We start from the raw sequence: 22,327 nt of genomic DNA, 5'->3' as shown, positions 1-22,327 counted from the left end.
CAGGCTCCCCACTGAGCAGAGAGCCCGACGTGGGGCTCGATCCCAGGACCCTGAGATCATGACCCGAGCCAAAGGCAGCGGCTTAACCCACTGAGCCACCCAGGCGCCCCTCCTGTAATTATTCTTAGTGATTTTCAGTATCCTTGTGTGATCTATCCAAAATCTTGACTTTCTCAATTCTTTGATATCCTTAGCTCTAGGAACCTTGTCTTTTCTTTCACTTGGGTGACCTGCTTAAATAGTTACATTTAAAACCTTATTACCATTGACTGTACACTTAGAAAATCTTAGTTGTAAGCATTTCAAACTGTCTGACTAGCACTTACTTTCTTTTTAGCTCACTTCCCCTATTACAGTAATTTTTTTAAAAAATTTGTCTTCTGAAGACCTTCAGCATAATTTTCTATTATCTATCACTCCTTTCATGCTTTCACTTCCCTCCTTGCCTCACTCAGATTCCTTGGTCCATGACTAAGAGTGCTGCCTTTCATTAACTGTTGCCCCTTCGTTGGTACTTCATTGGTAAGATTCAGCCTTGGTTAATTGCAACTCTGCCTCCTACACACTGGCTCCAAAGCTGCACATTAAATTTCCAGTAGTCACTGCCTGGCCCTCATTCTCAGTTGATGATCTTACTCTTTATTCTACCTTGTTAAAATGAATGATCCATCTGTATTCCTACAGCTCACCCTTCACTTCTTTGTCCCTTCGACTATTCAAGAACTTCTGAAATTCTCTCTTCAATGCATTACCTGTCTTTCTCCTTCTACTGAATCATTCTCATCAGCATATATACCTCTTCTAATACCGCTCATTAAAACAACCAACCAGAAAATCCTCTTTTGGAGTGGATTGTCAAATCCAATGATTGGTTCAAAGTTTTTGTTTTACTTGACCCCATAACAGCTTTTTTTTTTTTTTTAAGATTTTATTTATTTATTTGACAGAGATCACAAGTAGGCAGAGAGGCAGGCAGAGAGAGAGGAGGAAGCAGGTTCCCTGCTGAGCAGAGAGCCCGATGTGGGGGGCTCGATCCCAGGACCCTGAGACCATGACCTGAGCCGAAGGCAGAGGCTTTAACCCACTGAGCCACCCAGGTGCCCCCCCATAACAGCTTTTACACAATTGACTGTTCCCTCCTTTAAATTCCTTTCGCCTTTGACTCTTGAACACTACCTTCCCAGTATTCTCCCAAACTCCCTTTCCTTTGCAGTATTCTCCTCCTCTTTCTTCCACTAAATGTTAGAGTGCCTCAGGGCTCAGTCCTTGAGCTTCTGTCTTTTTATACTCACATTTCAGGTGATCTCATCCAGTCCTGTGCCTTTAAATAACATCAGTATTTGTATCTTTAGCCCAGAGCTAATCCTCGTACACTAGACTTGTATATTTAACTTCCTGTTCAGTATCTCCACTTGGATTAAATATCTGAAAGTTAACATGTCAAAAACAAGTGTCTAATTTTATTGTTCTCCCCATCATCTTCTTTCACCATCGCTCACTGAGATGCTGAAGATAGAAACTCTTGGAATCATTTTCTGTTATTTTTTCCTTTGGTCCACATTCAGTCTAACAGCAGATCCTATTGGCTCTATGTCCAGGATATTTTTATGATGTGGCCACTTTTTAGAATTTCCAGAACTACTAGTTTTTAAGTATTTAATTTGTTGCCTGAACTACAGCAGTAGACCTCTTACTGGTCTCTCTGTCTCTATTCTTTCAACAGTCTGTTCACCCATTAGCCAGTGTCATCCTTTGAGAATGTCAGTACTTTATTTTTAACCCTTCTGTGGCTTCTGATCCAATATATAGTAAAATTCAAAATCCTTCTTAACTACAGACCAAAATGCCTATATGATCTCACCCCAGAAGTACATCCAGTCATGTTTGCTACTGCTCCCTCACTTACTCTACTCTGATTATCCTGGCCTTGTTCCTATTCCTCAAATATATCAGATGTGACCATCTAAGAGCCTTTATCTTGATGTTCCCTTCTTTCCGGTAGATATTCTCATAGTTCATTCCCTCACTGCCTTCAGATATCCCCTTATCTGTGCCTTTTCACAGGGCCTTCCAAGATACTTATCTTAGGTTGCAGGTTCTCTTTCACTCCAAACATTACTGTCTTCTTACCTTTACAAAATTGTTTCCTTATAGTATTCAATATTGTCTGATTCTTTACTATTATAAATTTTTCTGTCCATCGGAATTTCTCCCTTAGACCTTCTATGAACCATATATCACCCTTTATCTAGTGTTATTCTGATCCTCTAGCTGATGATTCTCTTCCTCTTTACCCCTCTGGGAAGAGATACTCATGAGGAGGTGAGACAGAGAGAAAAGAGAGAAACCGTTCAATTTCATTATAATTAGGATGACTGTGTAACTCATCAACAAAACTGGAGTACTTTTAATGGAAAGAGAAAGCTATTAATAAGTAAAGTGGGACAACAGGCATAAATATAGACTTACCAGGCAAACAGGCGTATGGTACATCATTTATAGCCATTTATCTGCTGATTTTTCTTACCAGGCAGCAGGTCTGAATAGTCACACCAAGACATCTCCACCTTGGACCGTTTTGAATTGGCCTAACCTTCCTCAATACATGTTTCATACATTTAGACTCATGCCTAATGACAGTTGTATTTTGAAGTGTTATGTCAAGTTTATATATTTTTCTTCACCTCTAAGGAATGAAATTGGTTATATTCAGCAATATATTGCCTTTGTATTAAACTAGAATATATAGAAAGTAGGTAGACAGTCCTCTTAAACTACTTTGGAAATGCTGATCCTGATAGGATAGTTTCTAGGAGAATAGTTAGAAATAGTCTCCTTTGGGTATTGACAGACCAAGAAACCAAGGTTAGGATAAAAACTCTTCTATACTGGTTGTGAGGTGCTGCCTGTTGGCAAAGTTTAATTGCCTACTCAAAAGGCCACTAAAGCTAAGTGGTAAGATTGGTACCATGACTCAGATTTAGAAATTAATTGTTCCCTTTTTCACCTGAAGAATGTTGTGGAATTTCTTACAGGGAGTCTATATGTCCCCACTAAAAATTTGTTCAAACAATGTTTAAGACCCAGTCATTTGTACAGTAAGACACTTTAGAAAAGTGTAGAGATGAAGATTAAACAAAAAATTAATTGTTACAGTGGTTATATAAGCTTTTTAAAAATACCATATTGACCATACAGTCCAGCATTGCACTCCTTGTTATTTACCCAGATGTGTTAAAAACTTGTGTCCACATGAAAACCTGCACATATGTTTATAGCACCTTTATTTATGATTGTCAGAACTTGCAAGCAACCAAAATGTCCTTCAGTGGGTGAATGGATAAATCAACTCTGGTACCTTCAGACAGAGGAATTGATTTATCACTAAAAGAAATGAAAAGACATGGAGGAACCTTAAATGCGTGTTACCAAGTGAAAGAAGCCAATCTGAAAAGGCTACGTACCCTATCCTTTTAACTATATGACATTCTGGAAAAGAGAAAACTATGGAGACAGTACAAAGATTAGTGGTTACCAAGGGTTAGGGAAGAATGATGATGAATAGGTAGAACACAGAGGACTTTTAGAACAGTAATACTATTCTGTATGATCCTATATTGGTAGGCAAATGACATTATACATTTGTTAAAACCTATAGAATGTCCAAGAGTGAACCCTGAACTATGAACTTTGGATAATAGTGGTGTGTCAATGTAGCTTCATCATTTGTACAAATGTATCACTCTGGTGGTAAATGTTGATGATGGGAAGACTAGCTTTTGTGTGGGCATAGGCTGTATGGGAACTCTGTACTTTATCCTCGTGTTTGCTTTGAACCTAAAAACTGCTTCAAAAAAATAAAGCCTATTTAAAAAATGAGTATCTTAATGGAGATTCAATTGGCTATAGCTTAAAGAACTAAATAAATGAAATTTGTTTATATAAGCTCTTTATAAATAGGAAATGTGTTGTATTCATCTTTGTAACCTCTGTATACTGTCATGATTGTTAGATGGCCCTTTTGTCAAGGACACACAGGTAAAAAGAAATTTCACAAGCTGCAGCTTATATATTTTTAATATATTCAAACAGGTTTTAAAGTTAACCTTTAAAATAGTGTGTTAATAACAGTGCTAAAAAATTATCCACTTCTCATGAGGTCAGGATAAGATATTCAGCCTTTGTAACATTTTTGCCTATATTTTCAAGCAGTGTTTGTTTTATGAGATTTGTACTTCATACCTCTTATCACAACTATAATCAATTTATTTCAGGTAATCAATTGGGAATGATTTGTTTAATATTAGCTGCTAAACCATAAGCTTCACAAGAGCTGATAGTATAAGATGTGTATTTTCTTATATCCCCAGAAACTAGCATGGTGAATGCGCTTGAAAAATATTTGTTGAACTAACAAACAAATGTTGTATACTTGTTTATTTTCATTTAATCTGATGTTGGCTGTGGGGAAGTTTGGAGCTTCTGAATATGGTTTGGCCACTATAAATTTCCCAAGCACTTTATATGTAGAACTATGGCTTAAAATTTTTTTAAAAAAAATTTTAATTAAAAAAAGTCTACACTACAGGATTTTGCAAAATCATGTATATTTCAAAAGTAATCCAAAGCTCTCTGCGAAAAAATTAGGCATATGTATTCCTGTACATATGAAGAATTTAAATTCATATCGTTAAAATTTGACTTAGATTCATTTTCTTTAAAGATTTTTTTCTGTGTTATTCTTTGTACTTCCTGGCACTGTAATTTAGATTACATTTCAGTCCTCCATTTTTAAAATTTAGAATTTTTATAAAAGCAAAAATAGTTTTCAGACCATGTGGAGAACAGTAGCCTACAATTAACACCTTATTTAACAAACTTTAAATAAACCAACTGATGTAATAATTTTACAGGCATATGCAAATCAATCAAAAAAGACTGGACCTATTTTGTGCAAGTATAAACCAACTGGCAATGACATCTGGAGGTAGTGGAATTTTAGGAAAGCCTAAACACAACTTCTTCTGCCTCTAGATAAATGTGTTTAAAAGACTTTCTCCCTTACCTCTTAAAAGGATTCCTGCCTATTAATTCTTTATCCTTTAGTAAACCCCAATTTAATCCTATATTTCTGAACAATATTTTTTAGTTTTTGTGAAATCTAAATTGTGGCTATTAATTTAGCCAGCTCTGGAGTGTGAAGCAGTTATTGTTATGACAGAATAGGACTAGTTGATTGCCTTACAGATTTTTTGTTGGTCCTGAGAGAAATAACTAGAGATTATAATCTGAGATTTGGATTAAAACAGATTCCAGCTTCATTTTTCTGTATTTAACTCTGACTGATCTTGGTAGAGCTACCTAATGTATCAAAGTATTATAGATTTGAAAAAATCAGTTTGAAGTTACTTTGAAAACTGGAGATAAACAAGATGCATACCCCAATCTTGGGAATTAATTGCTTCATCTATACTAAGTACCATAAGCAGGATTTGGCAGGGGGGTGGGTAGTAATGGGAAGCAGAACAAAAATCATGTCATTTTAATCACTCTTCCCAAACTGAAAGGCTACATACAGTATAGAGCCTATATTCTTTCAGTTATAAGAACACTGCTTTATTATATAAGCCTTTTTTATAAAAATATTTTAAATAACTATAGATGAAATTTGAAATTTCTATATGTATTATTTTTTTATTTTCAATTCCATGATCTTATGGGAGGAGTTGCATATTTTTATTATCATAGATAAAGGAAGTTTTATTGGAACACAGCTCTGTTTGTGTATTGGGTATAGCCATTTTCAAGCTACTATAGCACAAAGTTGGGTAGTTGCAACACAGAAACATGGCCCATAAAGTCTAAAATATGTATTATCTGGCCCTTTTTAGAAAATGTTTGCCAATCCTTGAGCTAAGGATTGAACAAGTATTCTGTTTCTTTTTGGGGGTATTATATATTGTCTTTGTGGTAAAACATGATAGTAACAATAAGGACCAAATAAATTCTAAATTTTAAAGGACCAAAATAAAGTATTTTTAAAAGACAGTGTAGCATACTGGTTGAGCAGACTGTTGTTAGAGGATAATGGCCTGAGTTTAAGTTTCTGTTCTGCTATTTACTAGCTGTGGCACTTTAGACAAATTCACATCTAAATTCTTTGAATCTCTTTCCTCCACCTGTAGAAAATAGAGATGAAAAAGTGTTATCCACATCAAGATTTAGTGGAAATTAAATGAGACAGTATAAGCAAAGCCCTAATAATACCTGATAATCATCATCATTACCATCTTCATTACTACCATTATCAGTAGATCCACAAAATATTCTGGTGTGGTTTTTTTTTTTGTTTGTTTTTTTGTTTTTTTTTTTTTAAATGAGGAATCTAGAGGTGGGAGAAGCAATCTAATTATAGAATGGTAAAGAATTATGTTTAGCCAGAGGCTTGCTAACCTTGACAGGGTGTCCAGTGAGGAAAACAGGAACCACAGCATTTATTTTAACAGAATGTAATATTGGGGGAGGAGGGTGCTTTTAAAAAAAAATGAATTGGAGATTTGAAAAGGAAAAGTGAAACACCAAAGTAAAACAGATAGTAACCGTAGGAAGCAGCTGCCACATGTGGTAGGGACCTAGAAACAAGTTGAAATTAGTAGAACCTAGAAATTTGGAAGATGAGCACCACAGCTTTTAAATACAAGCCGTCAGTGAAAAATACTTATTAATACAGTTTTTAAAAGAGAAGAGGGGCACCTGGAGCGCTTGGTTGGAAGAGCATGCAACTCTTGATGTTGGGTGGTGAGTCTGAGTCCCACATTGGTTGTAGAGATTACTTAAAAATAAAATCTTTAAAAATAAAAAAAGTTGAAAATCTATTGAGCAAATGTACCTAAGCAAGACGTGTTTATTTTCACATAGGACATTATTAGGCAATTAGCTACTGTTGGTAGAGAAAAACATGAAACTGGCAATTTTGGGGCACTTTCATATTTTTGAGACTTCTGTCCTAAGTTCATCAAATGATAGAACATCTTGAACACCTGATTGGTAGTGGCTCCCCATGCACACAGAAAAATCTTTTTGCAGTATCTCCTACATATATTTGATACTTGAATAAAGTCATGAAAGAAGTAATGGAATTGAGCCATGTGGATATCTGAGGCAAAAGCATTCCTGGCAGAGAAATAGTAAGTAAATAAAAGACTGAGACCAAAACAAGTTCAGGCTATTTGGAGAACAGCAGGGAGGTCAGTATAGCTGAAACAGTAAGTGGTAGGAGAATAGTAGAAAGGCAACAGGGGCTGGAATCATTACGGACTTCTAGAAGAATGAATAGAATAGGGTAAATGTATGATTACTAGAAAGCATTGAGGGCGCATTTTATATTAGTAATCATGAACTCCATGGCTGTACAGGTTTCTCTAACCATTTTCTCGTTTAAAAATCAGGTTAAAGTATATTGCAGTTTGTAGTGTCATACCTACTTGTTAATTATGTAACCATATCTTTAAATCCAAGTTTAAGGTCTCTTTACTTTAAATTTTTAGTGGTTGTTGATTCATCCTTCTACCAGCACAAAGTGAATGAGCTGAATGCTGATAGAATACCATCTTTTCATAATAAAGGGATGATAAACTTTAATTCATTATCATGAATCTTGCCAGCAGAAATAGATTCACAGACTGGATAATCTGTCTGTGTGAAGTAACAAAACTGTACCCGTGTTTCTATAATAAGATTATTAATCACTGGATCTATTTTCTGATCTCTCCTTTTTATTTTAAAATCAAAACTTTGTAATTTAACACCTAGTGATTTGTTTTAAAATGTACCTGGTTTATTGATGTTTGCTTCTGAGATAATTATGATGTGGATGTCACATGTAGCTGGTTCAGATAACATTTTCCCCCCTGCACCAGAGGGGAGAGAGTCAGACTTAAATAATGAAAAATATCTTTATTCTAAAGATACTGGACCCCTGTTCAGTAAGTACAGTGATTCCCAAGTAGAGTTTTGATAAATCTGCTCTGCTGTATTCTTCTATAAACATTGCCGGATTTTTTGTTTTCTGCCCCCTTCTAAACAGCTTCTTTAACATTTGATCAGAGAAGCATATCTCATTACAGCATAGTAGATCTTTAAACAAAGGAACTTGGATTAAGAATATTAACTTTGCCATACAAAAATGAAATAAGGTACTTATTGACCAACAGTGGCACAAGAGTAATTGCTTTTCCTTATCTAAGGTATTAACAAAAGATTTGCTAATTCATGTATTTCATTTTCCCTAAATGTGGTATAAATTTATTTAGACCTTATTGAATCTTTGTGTGCATTCTAAGCTCAGTTTACCTCATTCATATAACATGTCAATGTAAATTATCCTGTAATATGATTTCAGTTATCTTTCTTCAGATTTTTATCTTCTGCTATGAAAATCATTTTAATAATTTAGCAATAAAAATGTATTCAGATAGCCTTGCAGATCTTTTATGCTTGGGTCTATGATGTAAAAGATCATTTTTAATAGCCAAAGTGGTGGGTTTTTTTTTAGATTTTATTTATTTATTTATTTGACAGAGAGAGAGAGAGAGATCACAAGTAGGCAGAGAGGCAGTCAGAGAGAGAAGAAAGCAGGCTCCCTGCTGAGTAGAAAGCCCGATGAGCTGAATCCCAGGACCCCGGGATCATGACCTGAGCCGAAGGCAGAGGCTTAACCTACTGAGCCACCCAGGTGCACCACAGGTGTTATTCTTAATAGTCCTTCCTAACTCCCAGTTTCCCATTATTCACCAGATGACACTAGGTGTACATTCAAAATCTATCTGGATTTGACTACTCATGTCCATTTTCACCCAAGCCACTGATGACCTCTCAAGAATCTGGATTATCACAGCAGCCTAATTGTCCTTTCTGTCTCTTCCTGTATCAGTCAGGATTCATATGCACATATAAGAACCACTTGAGCTATTTTAAGCAGAATGCGATTTAATAAATGCGGGCTAACTCAATATGCCTTCCTGATTGTATACTGAATTGGTTACGCGGCTAGATTAGTTATCAGCTGTGGCTAGGAAATAGTGTGTGTTGATATGTTATTTGTTTTTGAAGAGTTTTTCAGCAGTATTTGCTTTCTTGAGGAAGACGCCAGGGGCATTTATTATTGCATGAATGGCAGTGAAAGAAGGTGGTGCATAGTCATGAATGTTGATATACAGTACACATTATGCACGTGGCTGTCCCTAATAAGGCTTCAGACCATTTCAGTGAAAATCTGTTACATTTTAAAAGCTGATTTCATAATTTTAAGATCTTACATTGAATTTAAAATGCAAACTATGAAGAAATTTAATAAGAATCTCTAAAAATGATTGTTTAAACACTTTTCCAAAAGTTGTCAATTTCATACTGTCATAGAAAAAGTACTTTTAAAATATGTACAAGCCAATTATTTTACAGGAATTTACAATTTTCTGCAATGTTCTTTGAGACACTGTTAATATTATAGCCTCTGTTGTCATGGAAACAAGTCTCTGAAGGCAGCCTCAGAGGCTGATGATTCCATGGTGTTGCTATGGATAGAAACAACTGAGACTGTTGTTAATCACATGGTTATGATTAAAAAAAAAAACAACAAAAACAAAAACCTCTTTGGAGCTGATCTTACTGAGTGATACAAATGGAGCAGGAAAAGGATGATGGTATAACAGTTACCATTGTCTAATGAAATATGTATATAAGATTTTTCAAGTTAAAATGCTTATGCTGAATTTCTCCTTTTCTGTAATAACCCAAATATAATGGTGACTGTATTTTGCTACCTCATTGTTTACATTAGGATCTAAAGCATGACATTTTCCAATTTAGAATCTTCTACAACTCCCCAGAATTTTACCCTGCTCTAAATCCTGTGCTTAAAATATCCTCTTACCTTTTTATTTTACCCTATTATCAGATCTAACATCTGTGCTGTTCCCACATCACTCAGCCTTCATTTGATTGTCTGTCATTTGTTTGGGGCTGTATTTTTGTTTCAGATGAACTAAATGAATTATTTTGTTGTTCTGTAATTCTTTGTTACCTGAATTCGTTATCAGCTGTGGCTAGGAAATTGTATGTATTGATAACGTTACTTGTTTTTGAAGACTTTTTCAGCAGGATTTGCCTTTCTTAAGAAACTGGCAGAAGCTATGTTCTTTTTCAAACTACTTGTTCATTGCCCTATAGAGAGTGGAGTGAATTAAGATGGCATAAGTTGTTTTAGGATTTCTTAAAAATGGTATTCAGATCCTTATCTAAAGGAGATAGATTTTAGAAGAGACTTAAAGCCAAGGTTACTGTGAGGTTTAAATGTAATATTAAAGGATTTATAGTTTATCATAAAGGTCTTGGAGAGCAGCTGCCTAGTGGAGAAGATTTTTGTGCTTGGATGTTGAAATTTGATATAAGCATTTAGCTCTGTCTTATTTTTATGTTAAAGTAGATTATTAATCAGCTAATATCTGACCCTGTTGAAGAGGCATAAGGAAACTTTAGAGGTGATAGATCTATCTAGTATCTTAATTGTGATGGTTTCATAGGTACATGTATGTCTGAACTCATGAAGTTGTTTACATTAAATGGGTGAAGTTTTTTGTATATCAATTTTACCTCAATAAAGCTGTTTAAAAAACCTAATATTACAAAAAATAATTATAAACTTTAGACTTTTTTTTCTTTGATACTGTGGAGGACTGCAGCAGTTATTTTGTAGTGTATCAGTCAGTTTGGTTTGTCTGTTATTCAGTGATTCGATTCAGGTTACACATCTTTGACTGGAGTTTCTGAGAAGTGATAGGTTCTTTATCCTATCAGGTAGCATGATTTTGAGTTGTCCCATCCTTGGTACTGGTAACTTTGATTAAGATAGTATCTGCTAGATTTCTTCACTATAATTAATAAATGTTTTTAGGAGAAATACTTGAGTGGATCCATGTGTCCTATTTAAACTTTCATCTACTAGAATGAAAGGGAAGGTTCATTCAGCAGCATTGGAATTTTTATATCTATTGATTTCTTTTGAATGTATTATTTCTGTGGTGGTTGCCGAATTATGATTTTAAAATTCCAGAATTCCTTCTACATCTTTTAGTTGGCATCCTACTATAAGGAAATGCTTTCTCATCTTTTCATTTATTTTTATAATTATTAAATCAATATGGACTCTCAGAATCCTGTTTTTATTCTATGTATGCCATTGTTATCTTTATTTCGAGTCTCGAATTGTTCCCAGTCTGACTGATCAAAACTCTTCAAGCTAACTCCTGTGTCTTTTGTCCTGCCCTCATTATTCCTTAAGCACTTCTGTATTTTCTGGCACAGCAAGTTGTTCTAGGATCTTATTGTACTTGCTAAGCTCTACCACTGGAATTAGCCATTTTGAAATCCAAAGACTCCTAGTCTGTTGTTTGTTTGTTTTTTAATTTGAGAATTGGTATTTAGAAACCATGATCTGAATGCTAGGTGTGTTCATGCTGTTGGTGTGTTACTGCCCCCAGATATTCTTTGTGGGCAGAGTTAGGGAATATATGTATATATATACACACACACACCCGTATGTCTGTGTTTCCAAGTCTATCTCTATATATTGAAAGCCGTGCATTCATGCTAATACCTCCATTTCTATTCTGGAACCATAGATATCATGCTAATTTTTTCCCTTTCCATATTCATAACTCCTTTCTCTGACATGAGGTATCTTATTCCCCTTATCCTTTATGTATGTATTTTTTAGATCAAAATCTCCCGTATGTCAGCAATCTCCCATCACCACTTCTCTTGGTGGGACACCCTCCTTACTCTGCCCAAGCTCCATCATATCTCCTTTTTACTTCACTGAGGCCCCTACACTTCATGCCGGACTACTGCTACTGCCACATTTAGGTTCAAACAAAACATATCAGCCTGCTTCCACTGCTCTGCCCATATGGATACCCTCCTTTTCCTGCTCAGGCTCCAAGGACCTGTTCTAGACCACTGCCACCCCTCTACTCCCTGTGTACAGACACTCTCCTCACCCTGTTTAGCTTCAACAATCTGTACCTTCCTGTTAAAGAAGTCTTTACCTACACCAGGGGCATGGTGACATTCTGTCATTATTATCATCTAGAAATCTAATTTTTGTACTTCTCTTATGTTAGCAAACAGTCTGCAATTAATCTTAAGTATTGTATAAGGTAGAGGTAGGATTCATTTCATTTCCTGTAGGTATACCTAGTTGATCAAGTGGCAGTTCTTTTAAAACTTTTTTCTCACACTTTGTTGTAAATCTAGAGTCAGAACCTCAAAAATTTTTAAAAAGTGATATGAGTATTAAACTGAAAGTTGGTTAATATTTAAGTGATGCATTTTAAACTCATAATATGGAATTTAAAGTTTTTTTTTATGGAAACAACATATAATTAGTGACTAGAGTCCCAAGCCAGATCTACAGACTGTACTTACAGATGATTTTTAATTGTTGTGTAATATTTAATCTTACATAATTATCATTATGTGTATACTTAACCATTCCAGCACCTTTGGATATTTAGGATATTCCACATTTCCCAAGTATAAACAGTGTCAGTAGAATGTATTAAGACTCTTAGAATATTTGTTTTTTAAATTGTTCACTTTCGGTAGATTTCTAGAACTAAGTCTAAGAGCTTACACTTTTTTAAGACCGTAGATAATTACTACTAAATTGCTTTTCTTAAAGTTTGTATGAATTTGTATATCCAACAACAGTGGGAAAGGACCTGTTTCCGTGCATTAAAATTTACTTTGAGATTTTTATTGTGGCAAAATATATCTGACATAAAATTTGTCATTTTAACCTTTTTTAATATATAATTCTGTGGCATTAATTGCATTCACAGTGTTGCAACCATCACTATTAGATTTCCAAAACTTTTCATGACCTCTCACAGACTCTGTAATCATTAACTTCCCATGCTCTTCTCTCCTAGCCTGGTAACTTCCATTCTACTTGCTATCTCTATGAGTACACCTATTCTGAATGTTTCATGTAAGTCGAATCATACAATATTGTCCTTTTGTGTCTGATTCATTTCACTTGAGAACATAATGTTTTCAGTATACATCCGTGTTGTATCATGAGTCAGAATTTCATTCCTCTTTGTGACCGAATAATAATTCAGTGCATGTATATACAACATTTTGTTTATCCATTTGTCTGTTGATGGACACTTGGGTTGTTTCCACCTTTTTGGATGTTGTGAATAATGCATCACTGAACATTGTGATGTAAAGTATCCAACTCCCTGTTTTCAGTTATTTTGAGTATATGTATACTTAGTAGAATTGCTGGGTCATACGGTAATACTATAGTTAGCTTTTTTGAAGAACTATCAAACTGTTGCATAGCAGCTTACACCATTTTAGATTCCTACCAACAGTTTTTGAAGATTACAGTTTCTGTACATCCTTGCCAATGCATTTGCTTTCTGTTTTTGTTTTTCTTTTTTTATTACAGCCTCCTAGTAAGTGTGAAGTGATTTATTGCTGTAACTTTGATTTGCATTTTTCTAATGAATAATAATTTGTTGATTATCTTTTCATGTGCTTATTTGCCATTTGTATATCTCCTTTGCAGAAATGACCGTCCAAGTCCTTTGCCCATTTTTTAACTATCTTTTTGTTGTTGAGTTGTAAGAGTTCTTTATATATTGTGGCTATTAAACCCCCATCAGATGTATGACTTGTAAACATTTACTCCCATTTTGTAGGTTGTCTTTGCACTTTCTTGATAATGTCCTTTGGTAGACAAAATATTTTCATTTTGATGAGGTCTGGTTCATTTATTCTTGTCACTTATACTTTTGATATATTTAAGAATTCACTGTCAAATCTAAGGTCAGGAAGATTTACCCCTTTGTTTTCTGGTTTTATGAGTTCTAGTATGTATATTTCTATTGTTCATTAATTTATTAATTTTTGTATATGATGTGAGAGTGATATAACTTCATTATTTTTGCATGTGGATATCCAGTTTTCCCAGCACCATTGTTGAAGAGAATCCATGCATTTTTAATAAATTTTGATTAACTGATAGACCAAGAAGGTCAACATTGTAATTTTATTTTGTATTTCTTTGTTAGGAAAAGCATAGTTTTGATTTCAGCAAATTTGTTCTTCCTGTTCTAAGTCTCTTTTAATGCACCTTGTCCTGTAATCAGTTGGATTTTAATGTTTCTCTTATACATGTAGAATATGTTATTGGTTAATAAATGTTTATGAATTAATCCAGTTAACAAGGTTTAGGACAAGTTACAAAACACGTCTTGTTTTACATTTACATCTTTGTAAAATTAAATGAATCAAGCCAGATAGAGTAGTTGAGTGTAAATATCAAAGCCCCTTAGTTTATGTCACTAGAGTTCTTTTTTAATTTTTTCTGGAATATGTGTGGCACATAATAGTTACTCAGTGTTAGTTGAATTAATGACTTTAAAGGCAGTTGTTTTAAAAGATTTATTATTTATTTGAGAGAGAGAGCATGGGTGCAGGGAGAGGGGGCGAAGGGAGAAGGAAGGAGAAACTTAAGCAGGCTCCCTTCTGAGCTTGGGGCTTCATCCCACAACGTTGAGATCACCACCTGACCCGAAACCAAGAGGTGTCGATTAACTGATTGCACCACCTAGATGCCCGTTTGAAGGCAATTTTAAGGCAGCTTAGTACAGTTCTTAATAGTAGAGGTCAATAGCATAGATTTTAAAAAGTGATAATAGATTCAATTTTTAAGTCCTTTGAATCCTTTGTGAATTTCTAAGCCCCAGTTTCCTGCCTGATGGACTAATAAAATTGCTTTTGATTCCTTGAATGCAAGGAGGAAAGTAATCAAATAATATTCTGAATCTTGGAAAAATATTTTGTAGTCTTTGAAGTAAGTGTTTTGTCTCCTAGAGGAGGAAAATTGTAAGTCATTATCTTTTATTATTTTCACTGAAATATCTAAAAAGTAGTCTGTCATTTTAATTACAGTTATTAAAATTATTATTAGTGACATAATGATTTCTAAAATAATTTCTGGAGAGCATTTTCTCATTTAAATTGAAGTAACATATTAATATTTTACCTTTTTCTCAGTTATTTCTGAAAACTGTAATATATTATGACAAAATTTTCTGTTATGTGTTTTTCTTTTATTTTGGTATTTTTCCTGATTTTTTGTCATTGATGATTTTTAGCCAACAGAAGCTGTACCTCCCTCTTCTCCCACTGTCCCTGTGATCCCTGTCCTGCCAGTCCCTGCTGAGAATACTGTCATCCTACCCACCATACCACAGGTTTTTATTAGTTTCTTTTTTCTTTATAAACATTTCATTTGCTTTTAATGTTTCATTTGTATTCTTTTCAAGCTGTTTTAACTATTTCTTTGTTAGATTTAGTAATTCACTTTGGACTTCTCCTGGTGTTTTTAGGGAATTAAATATTTGGGATTTAATATAAAATGGGCTCAATATGTGCCATTTTTTTAGGTTAACTATGAGATAGGACACGTTTTAAACTTCGTAATATTGAACCTCCTTAGATTTGTTATCATGCATTTTGTATTTATAAATCTGTTTGAACCAGTTTTTATTTGCTTTAGGAAATTTTCTTTTTCTTTTTTTTTTTTTTTAAGATTTTATTTATTTATTTAACAGAGAGAGAAAGCACAGGTAGGCAGAGAGGCAGGCAGAGAGAGAGGGGGAAGCAGACTCCCTGCTGAGCAGAGAGTTCGATGCAGGGCTCTATCCCAGGACCCTGAGATTATGACCTGAGCTGAAGGCAGAGGCTTAACCCACTGAACCACCCAGGCACCCCAGGAAATTTTATTTTCTAAAGATAATAAAAATCTTTATCCTCATATTACACTGGATGTGTCATTCATATTTGTTTCCCAATATATATTTACCTTCTTTGGAAATATTTCTTTCTCTGTCATTTGGTTAGATAACATTCATATTTATCTGTTAAAAATAAGAGCCCATACATGTAAAGTATATTGGAACTCTGTGCTATCTCTGCAACTTTTCTGTAAATCTAAAATTACTCTAATAAAAGTTTATTTTTAAAAAGGTAATGTGTGTGTATACACACACACAGTGGAATATTACTCAGCCATCAAAAAGAATGAAATCTTGCCATTTGCAACAACATGGTTGGAGCTAAAGTGTATTATGCTCAGCAAAATAAGTCAGAGAAAGACAGATACCATATGATTTCACTCACATATGGAATTTAAGAAACAAAACAGATGAACGTTTGTAGGGGGTAGGAAAGAGAGGGAAGCAAACCATAAGAGACTCTTAGAGAACAAACTGAGGGCTGATGGAGGGCAATTGCAGAGTGGGGGATGAGCTAGATGTGTGATGGGTATTAAGGACAGCACTTGTTATGATGAGCACTGGGTATTATATGCAAGCAATGAATCACTGAATTTTACTCCTGAAACCAACATTGTACTATGTTTTCTTTTGTACTATATGTTAAAGAACTAGAATTTAAGTAAAAATTTGAAAACAAAATAAAAAGTAACGTGACAGTCAAAAAATAAAATGAAATGCTAGACAAATCCTTCAGTAGTTCCAAAGGATGACTTAATAAGACATTACGTACCCTATAAACTAAGTCATCCAAAGTCAAAATAATGATAGTATTATTGCATATAATAAATAACTCAGATCTTGGTTGTATACAATCTCAGTCTCATTTAAAGTATAAATAAATGCATCTTTAGCTATTTTTACTATTACTGATGTGTGCATAAAATCTAGATAAAAATTGTATGCTTATTGTGTAAGTTCCATTGGAAGTAAAATGGGATATCAATTATTAGTTGTTTCAGTGCCCTTCCCCTCCTAAAAAATGAAAATCAAGAGGGACATTATACAAAATAGGATTCTAGGGGAAATTACAGATACTCCACTAAGACTTCAGTCTGTGTTATAATGTTACTATTTCTACATAATCATTCACCCTTGTGAAAATCATTAAAAGTTAAATCGTTGTAAATGATAGAATAGATAAATCCAGATGGATTTTTTCTCTGTGTTGCATAGAAGAAATTGAACTTATAAATAAAATATAATTCTAAGTAAGCAGCCTATGTTTTATTGTAATATTGTAATAATATAACATCTGTCCAAGCATCTAGGATTTAGTAATACAATATTTTTTTAAAGTAGGGGATTTGGAAGTTTATTTTACTCTTGTCATTTCAATTCATCTTTTGATGTTAAAATAGTTCCTAAAATCCTTTATTTTTTTTTCAAAAAATTTTTTATTTTTTATAATTTTTTATCATCTTATGTTAGTTACCATACAGTACATCATTTGGGGTTTTTTTTTTTTTTTCATTTCTTTTCAGCGTAACAGTATTCATTTTTTTTGCACCGCACCCAGTGCTCCATGCAATCCGTGCCCTCTCCAATACCCACCACCTGGTTCCCGCAACCTCCCACCCCCACCCCTTCAAAACCCTCAGATTGTTTTTCAGAGTCCATAGTCTCTCATGGTTCACCTCCCCTTCCAATTTCCCTCAACTCCCTTCTCCTCTCCATCTCCCCTTGTCCTCCGTGCTATTTGTTATGCTCCACAAATAAGTGAAACCATATGATAATTGACACTCTCTGCTTGACTTATTTCACTCAGCATAATCTCTTCCAGTCCCGTCCATGTTGCTACAACAGTTGGGTATTCCTAAAATCCTTTGAAACTTCGTAGTAGTTTTTGTTCTTATGTTGCATAAGGAACCTGTCCTTTCCTGCTCAAAGACCTCTGACTTATTTACTCCAAGTGTACCTAACATCACACTATATTTGGAAATTGTCGAGACATTACATAGCCTTGTAGTTATAAATGAGAGGTCTTAGAGGCAGATAGATCTGGTTTGGAATTCTAGTCCTACCACTTTACAAGCTGTGTAACTCTCAGCAGTTTCCTTAACCACACTGAGCTTCTGTTACCTCATCTGTTAACACTGAAGATGATAGTAGTACTAGCTTGAGATGTTGTTGGAAGAATAATGGCATATGTGCAGCTGGCACATAATCTTGGCTGTTCATATTATTAGTGTTATCTCATATTTCTTTGAGACAGTAAACCAGGGAACAAGTTAGAAAAACAAATGAGGATATGTGCACAAGACAAAGGCTTATGTATTCTACTTTGCCTCATTTTAAGTTTTAAATACACTATGAAAGCCCATGTAGAGTAGATTAATCATTTATGTTGTATAATGTGAAAAGCCTATAGGTGTGCCTCATTTTTCCGAATCAGTAAGTGCGTTCCTGATTAATGAAGTAGAATATGGACATTATAAAAATTAGTATAAGTGATTAAAATGTCCTCAAATAAATTTGAAAGCTATACTTAGATCTATAACCCAGTTTTAACACTTTAAATGGAAATAATTTTTCTTCTAAAGATCTACTACTTTACATTTTAGATGCATCAGGATGTAATAGAAATAGAAGTAGAAGACATAAGGTTTGGATTCGAGTCCTACCTTTGCAGTTCAAACAAGTTACTTAACCGCTCCATTTTATCCTCCCTTCATCTATTAAAATGGAGGATAATACCTCTCTGACTACTTTTAAATGCTTATTATACTTTTCAGAGTACTTTTATATTGGTCTTTTAAATTTTTAAAAGTTTTCCATAATAGGAATTATTAGGCTTATTATACACAGTAGTACAGAAAAAGGCATAACGAATGCTTGAAGTTGCATGAAGAGCGCAGACTTTATAGTGAGCCTGACTACCACCTTCTGGCCTCACCCCTTTCTGGCTGTGTGACAGTGGAGAAATGACTCAGCTTTTAATAGCCTCAGTTCTCCACATAGATACTGACCTATTAAATATCTTTTTTCCACCCCAGAGTAAATACTCTGCTTTAAAATCAGATGCTTTAGACTCTTTACCAGTTTTGTGGATCTGTCATGTAATTGTTAAAAGTGACTAATTTGTGTGTGGAAAATTCTTTGTACATATTCATATATGTGCTTCAGAGGGATTGGTGTTCATTCAGTTTTTTGTTATTATTCCAGTCATATCATTACTGAGATGAATATAACATTATCCTTGTCCTCCAGGAGCCTCCTATCTGTCCAATAGACAAGTTAACAATTCCCACATGACATGAGAGTAGTTACATAAGAGGTACAGCCAGTGCAGGCCATTTTTTATTGCTTTTGGACTGTTCAAGTTTCACAAAACATCTGAACATTGAATCTCAAATCACTTGATCATTAGTATAACCTAAAGGATGACTTGATATATTTTCATTTTACTGGTAGTCTTAAACAGAATACCATACTTCGAGTTACCTTGATGACCCTTTTTAACCACACATTAATATCTGACTGCGGTGCCCTTATTCTATATGTATTTTGAGTTTGTTTTGTTTTGTTTATTCTACATTATTTTCAGATCATTTCAGATTTAAGAAAGTTTCAATAATAGTGCAGTGAATTCCCATATACCTTTACCCAGATTCCCCAATTCTTAACATTTTTACCTACCATATTTGCTTTATCATTTCCCTTCCTATATATTACTTTTTATGAATCATTTCAAAGGAAGTTTCTTTCATGTCCCTTTTACCTCCAAATACAAATGCTTTATAACACTAAATGTTTTTTCTAAGAACAGAAATATTACCACAGTACATGAGCTACATCAGAAAATGAACATTAAAATAGAATTAGTGTCATTAATCGGCAAACATTATATTTTTCCATTTGCCCCAATAATGTTCTTTAGAGGAAAAAAAAATAGGTCCTTTAGCCAGTCCAAGATTTCACATTGCCTTCATGACACCTTAGTCTCCATAATCTGGAGTAGCCCCACTGTCTGTCTTTCATGAATGTGGCATTTTAGAAGAAAGCAAGCTAGTTATTTTGTAGAATATGTTTCAATTTGTCTTTAATGCATTTGCATAATTAGTTTGAAGTCATATGTTTTCCAATTTTTTTAGTTGTGGTAGAATACACATAATGTAAAAATTTTCCATTTTACAGCCATTTTTAAGTTTATATATCAGTGGTATTTAAGATTTTATTTATTTGAGAGTGAGCAAGAGAGAGAAGACAAGCAGGGGAAATGGCAGAAGGCAGAGGGAGAAGCAGGCTCCCCGCTAAGCAGGGAGCCTGATGTGGGGCTCCATCCCAGGACCCAGGATCATGACCTGAGCTGAAGGCAGACACTTACTGAGCCACCTAGGCACCCCTACATATCAGTGATATTAAGTACATTCATATTGTTTTGCAACCATCACTGTCATACATCTACAGAACTCTCTTCATGTTTTCATATGTGAAAAACTGACTGCAGTCATTGTACTCAGTGGTGAAAGACTGAAAGCATTTCCTCTAACAATATGTAGAAAATAAAAAGTGATGTTACAACTCTTACATATTAGCTTTTATAATTGCTCTTGTATTTATCTTTACTGAGATCTTTATTTCTTCAAACACCTTGTGTTACTCTCTCGTGTCCTTTAATTTCAACCTGCAAGACTCTTGAGCAAAGAATTTTGTTCAGGGCAGCTGTACTAGTGATAACCGAACCCCCCCCCCCCCCCCCGCCGCCCCAGCTTTTGTTTATCTGGGAATATTTTAATTCCTCCCTCACATTTGAGGAACAGTTTTGCCAGATACAGGGTTCTTGGTTGACAAAGGGTTTCTTTCTTTTAGTACTTTAGATATATTGGCTCACTGCTTTCTCACTTCCAGAGTTTCTGGAACTCTTCCAGAGTTCAGAGAAACATGTTGATAATCTTGTTGAAGATCCCTTGTATGTAATGAGTCACTTTTTTCTTGCTGCTCTCAAAATTCTGTGTTTTTGTCTTTCAAGAGTTTGATTACAATATGTCCTAGTGTGATTCTCTCTGCGTTCATCCTACCATGAGGTTGTTGAGCTTGGATGTTGTTCTTCATGTCTTGTTATGGTTGTTTGTTGTTGTCATCAGATTTGGGAATGTTTTGGTGATTATTTCTTCAGATATTTTCTCTGCTACTTGATCTCTCCTTTTCTGGGTCTCCCATGATATATGTGTTGGTCTGCTTCATGGTGACCCAAGGTTCCTTAGTGTCTGGTCATTTTCTTTAGTCCTTCTCTTTCTTTTCTCAGACTTAGTAATTTCCATTGTCCTATCTTCAAGTTCATCAATTCTTCTGCTTGCTCAAATCTGCCTTTGAATTGTTAATATTGAATTTTTGATTTATTGAACTTTTTTGCTTCAGAATTTCCTTTTGATTTTCCTTTAGGTTTTCTATCTTTTATAGATTTTTCTATTTTATTTTTTATAAATTTTCCCTTTTATTTTTTCATTTTCTTTGTTCACCTTCTCTTTTAGTTCTTTGAACATCTTTCATATGGTTGTTTTAAAGTCTTTGTGTAGTAGATCTGGCACCACGTTTTTTTAAAGGCCCTTCCTTCCTTTTTTTCTTTTCCTTCTTTCCTTCATTCCTTCCTCTTTTCCTTTGAATGGAGCACACTATATTGTTTCTTTGCATGCGTTTTGATTTCTTTGCTGAAAACTGGACTTTTGACTCTTAGGATGCTCTAACTCGGGAAATCAGATTTTCCTCCTTTCCTAAGGTTTTATTTTTATTTTGTTGTTGTTGTTTTGGGGCTTTTTAATTGTTGTAGGCTATCTCTGTGCCAAGAATCAGTCTGCAGTATAAACTTAAGGTCTTCCTCAGGTCTTTTTTTTTCCTGCCTGCCCTTGTGTATGTGGTTGCTTTTGAATATCCTAGGTTTCAGTGTCTGACTCTCAAAAGGGGAAAAAGAGAAAAATGAAATGGTGAGAGGAGATGTTTGCCCTTTAAATCCTCTGGAATCCCTTCAACCAGAGGGGGAAAGACTTGTATCAATTATGGGCAGTTCACTAATGGCCACTGCGTCTTTGCACCCCAGTGATCAGAAGCAGGAATTAGCAATCAGAGCACAGATCCCCTGTATTTGGAGGGTAGTTTTTGTTTGTTTTTGTTTTTTTTCCCCTCCTGGGTTGTGTAGTTTTTGTGCCGGCTGCTCCAGGAACACTTCCCCAACTAGCTGTTACAGGGCAGAGGATGGGAGTTGAATAGCTGCTACTGTGCTAAGAGCTAAAATTGCCTGAATTAACCACAGTTTACCACCCAGTACTTCCCCTGGAAGTTGCAGGCCTTCAACAGACTACTATGGAATTCAATACAATTCCAAATTTGTTACATCACATAGATTCTTCCTGCCAGTACAGTTATTGTCTGTGTGACAAATTTGTGGTACTTCCTATTGTGCCATCTTCCCAGAATCC

General features: G+C 34.7%; 1 protein-coding gene across 6 annotated transcripts in view; it reads left to right on the top strand.

The window, feature by feature from the left end:
• LOC111155042 (discs large MAGUK scaffold protein 1) overlaps positions 1 to 22,327 on the top strand; it is a 263,035-nt gene that overhangs the window by 122,642 nt on the left and 118,066 nt on the right. For 3 of the 6 annotated variants that reach the window (XM_022515065.1, XM_022515064.1, XM_022515069.1), the window contains one exon: positions 15,231 to 15,329. The exons of the other annotated variants lie outside the window; for them this stretch is intronic. In XM_022515065.1, coding sequence (XP_022370773.1) covers positions 15,231 to 15,329 — 99 coding nt within the window. The remainder of the gene's footprint in view (positions 1 to 15,230; positions 15,330 to 22,327) is intronic. 6 annotated transcript variants of the gene reach the window in all.

The sequence above is a fragment of the Enhydra lutris genome, unplaced genomic scaffold (genome assembly GCF_002288905.1).
Source record: "Enhydra lutris kenyoni isolate GAN:26980312 unplaced genomic scaffold, ASM228890v2 scaffoldscaffold39, whole genome shotgun sequence".
Classification (NCBI taxonomy): domain Eukaryota; kingdom Metazoa; phylum Chordata; class Mammalia; order Carnivora; family Mustelidae; genus Enhydra; species Enhydra lutris.
This window is presented reverse-complemented; position numbering and strand designations above follow the sequence as displayed.